Raw genomic sequence first — 3569 nt, forward strand, 5'->3', positions numbered from 1 at the left:
GGGGGGGGTGGTCCCTGGGCATCCTCAGATGTTGGTGGGTGTGGGGGAAGACATGGAAAGCTCTGGAGACCTGTGTTCTGGACTGAGCCTCAGTTTTCTCATCTTTCCAATGAAGATGTTGGATTATACAGAGTGGGGCAAAAGTAGATTTACAGTTGTTCATATGGAAAATAATACAATAATTAATAAATAATAATACAAAAATAGACTCTGTGTCTCATGTACTCACAACTGTAAACCTACCTTTGCCCCACCCTGCATGAAAGCAATTTCTAGGTATCCATCCAAATATTCATCCATCCATCCACCTAACCACCCACTCACCCATCTATCCATCCAAACATCCATCCACCCACCTATCCATCCATCCATCCATCCATCCATCCATCCATCCATCCATCCTTCCACCTACCCATTAATCTACTCGTGTACATACATTCTACTCTCAATAAGGCAGGGAAGGTGTTTGTCTTAGGTCAGATTCCCTAGAAACTGAGCCAGAGACAGTGATCCTATTGAAGGTTACTCTCAGAAGGAGAGTGAGGGAAGCAGGTCAGGGTGGGGGAGGAGCTAAGCAAGGATGTGGCCTGATCCCACAGAGCTGGTTCCATCTTAAGGTGCAGGCAACTGGCCATTTGTGCGGGCATCTGTTAGTCATCAACCCGGGCTGATCCTGGGATGGGAGGCAGGGTGAGCCCAGGCTCCAGTTCAGCCGAGGGCAAGTCTTCAGAGAAGAGGGCATCTGTGAGCCATTTACAGCCAATACGTATGGCTGTGGGAAGATGAGTGCCCTGACTTGATGAGGGGGTCTGGGCAGGGCGTTAACAGCATCCAGCACAGAGGGCATTATCATTTCTGTTTAATATTTATTCACCTTTGTAATTAGTATTTGCTGAACACCTGCTGTGTGTCAGGCCCTGAGCTTAGCACTGAGGATTCAGCAGGGAGCAAGTCTGATGTGTTCTCTGCTCTCAAAAAGTCTATATTCTAGTGGAGGAGAAAATTCAACAGGTTACTACAACAATGTAAAAAAACTTGTTACGATGGGGCCATACAGGAGACTGTGGGAGGACAGATTTCATGAGCTTTACCTCCAGGGTGCCCAGGACAGAGGGAGTCCAGAGGAGGCGAGGCTACCGCTGCATGGAGGAGGAATTCAGGGATGACTTTTCTGAGGAAGTGGCTTTTGAGCTGGGTTTTGAAGGGTGAATAAGAGTTTAGAATTAATGGGTGGGGGTGGAGGTGGGGGTAGGAAGGGGCCAGTGTGGGCAAAGGCCTGGAGGCCACAGAGAGGTCCCAGTAGAGAGGGTTGCACGAAAGTTCTCACTGCACATGTGTGTCCTCTCTCCTCCAGGTGGTCGGGACAGGGCTGGGCGGCCCCTGCTTCTGGTGTCAACCCCCCAGGGGGCCTGGGAGGCACCATGGTGCACAGCCTCAGAGGTCACCAAGCTGCTTTCCTACCTGTGCACTGTCCCCAGGTAAGAGGCTGGGCTGGTTGGCCACTCCATCCTTCCAACCTCTCAGCCCAGGGCCTAGGACAAGGCACCCAGTGGAGAGACACCATATCTTTCCATCCAGTCATCTGTTCCCAGAGCCAGTCCTCAGATGGTGGAGACAAAGCAGGACACACTTAGTCCCCGCCAGCGGGATCCCAGGCTGGTCAGGGAGACAGATGATGTGCCAAAAAACCGAACCATGGGCAAGCAATTCTCAGGAGCGTTAGTGTGGTGAAGGAACCAGAGGGCTGTTGTAGGTCAGTGGTTTTCAAACTCGAGCTCGCATCAGAGCCCCCTGAGGGGCTGCTAAAACAGAGCTGAGACCCACCTCCAGAGTTTCTGATTCAGTAAGTCTGGGGAGGGGCCTGAGAATTTGCATGTCTAACACGTTTTCTGATGATCCTGATGCTGCTGGACTGTGGACCACCTTTTGAGGACCACGGCTGTAGAGTGAGGGGGTGAGTGGACTAATTCCAATTGGAACATCAGGGAAGGCTTCCCTGAGGAGGTGGTAATTGAGAGCTGACATCTGAATTATAAATATTTGTTGAACAAATGGAGGGCGACTAAGTGAATGAATGAATAAATGAATGAGAGAGTGAAAGAATGAATGAATGAGTGAGTGAGTGAGTGAGTGATGAGTGACCCAGGCTGATTTCTAACCTCCCATCCCACCATTTGGACTTCATGTTGGACTGGCTAGGGAAGAGGTACCATCCTTTCCTCTGAGTCCCAGCCCCAGTCAGATGGTCTCAAAAGTGATGTTTTCTCAGGGCTATGGGTATTGACCCCAACCCAACCTAGCGGTTCTGCTGCCAGGGGCAGGGGTGGAGGGACTGATGCACTCCACCCCATGGGAGGCACCACCTCCGCCAGCTGGCCACTGAGATTTTTCTTCCTTTTGTCCCAGGTGGAGTGGCTTTTCAGTTCTGTTGCTAGGGGCAGGGGTGGAGGGACTGATGGAACCTTCTCCATGCACTCCACCCCATGGGAGGCACCACCTCCGCCAGCTGGCCACTGAGATTTTTCTTCCTTTTGTCCAAGGTGGAGTGGCTTTTCTGACCTGACAGGGAGATGGGACCCCCTTTTCAGTGCTGAGAAGTGGCCAGTGTGGTACACAAAACCCTGGAATCCCACTAACTTGCTGTGTGATCTGGGAGCAGTAACCTCCCCTCTCTGAGGCTCACCTGAAAAAAGGGGGGGACCAAGTGTGGGCACAAGAGGTGGGGGTGAGCTGCAATGTAAACTGTGAAAGACAGTGTACTCGGGGCTCCTGTGTGCTGGGCTTGCTTTTCTCTCTTGCGTTGAATCAATATTGCTGGGCATCTGCTCTGTGCCTGGCTTCATGCTGGGACATTCTAGGGACCCAGACGCTCCTCACATTGAGTCCTGTGCCCTAGGGGCCTCTAGGCTGGTGGCTGAGGCAGGTGTGGAAACAAACGGCTCTCCCCTGAGGCCGAAACTAGTATCCCCATTTGCAGACGGGTAATGGACTCCCAGCTAAATGGAACAGCGTGCCCAGGTGACCATGCACCAAGGCAGTGCCACAGCTCCACCCCACGCTGGCACCCCTGGCTCTGTCTGTGAACTGGCTGGTAAGGCTTGAAGGCAGTGGGTTTATTTTCTCAACCTGCCTGATGGTCAGAATAGCCAAGGGCACTTGGAAGCCCACAGATTCCCTGGCCCCACCTCTTACAACCAGATGTCTGGGTGGACCAGGTGGGCCTGGGGCTGAGGGATCAGTATTTTAACAAGTTCTGACAATTGGCCAGTTTGGGAAATCCAAGGTGATTGCTGAAAAGTATAATGTGAACCAGTTAGGGTGTTTTGGCTGCAAGTAACACATTCCCATTTAAAATGTATTATCTGGTAAGGAAATTTACCATTCTGTGTCTCTGCCTTATAGCTCTTTGTAAAAACTTCTTAAAAGAGAGACTTCTTTCCCTGAAGTTCCTCAGCAAACTTCTCATATTTCATTGGCCAAAAAAAGTCACATGACCCTTATTGAAACCTATCATTGGCCAGAGGAATTAGATCCCTACTGTTGGCCCCAACTAATCAGAAACTAGCCCC

General features: G+C 51.1%; 1 protein-coding gene across 1 annotated transcript in view; it reads left to right on the forward strand.

Annotated features, from left to right (window-relative positions):
* The window catches only part of KIAA1755 (KIAA1755 ortholog), a 37851-nt gene that overhangs the window by 16555 nt on the left and 17727 nt on the right, over positions 1-3569 (forward strand). Inside the window, exon 4 of the mRNA XM_005858257.2 lies at positions 1304-1478. Coding sequence (XP_005858319.1) covers positions 1304-1478 — 175 coding nt within the window. The remainder of the gene's footprint in view (positions 1-1303; positions 1479-3569) is intronic.

This window comes from Myotis brandtii, unplaced genomic scaffold (assembly GCF_000412655.1).
Source record: "Myotis brandtii unplaced genomic scaffold, ASM41265v1 scaffold1163, whole genome shotgun sequence".
In the NCBI taxonomy this organism is placed as follows: domain Eukaryota; kingdom Metazoa; phylum Chordata; class Mammalia; order Chiroptera; family Vespertilionidae; genus Myotis; species Myotis brandtii.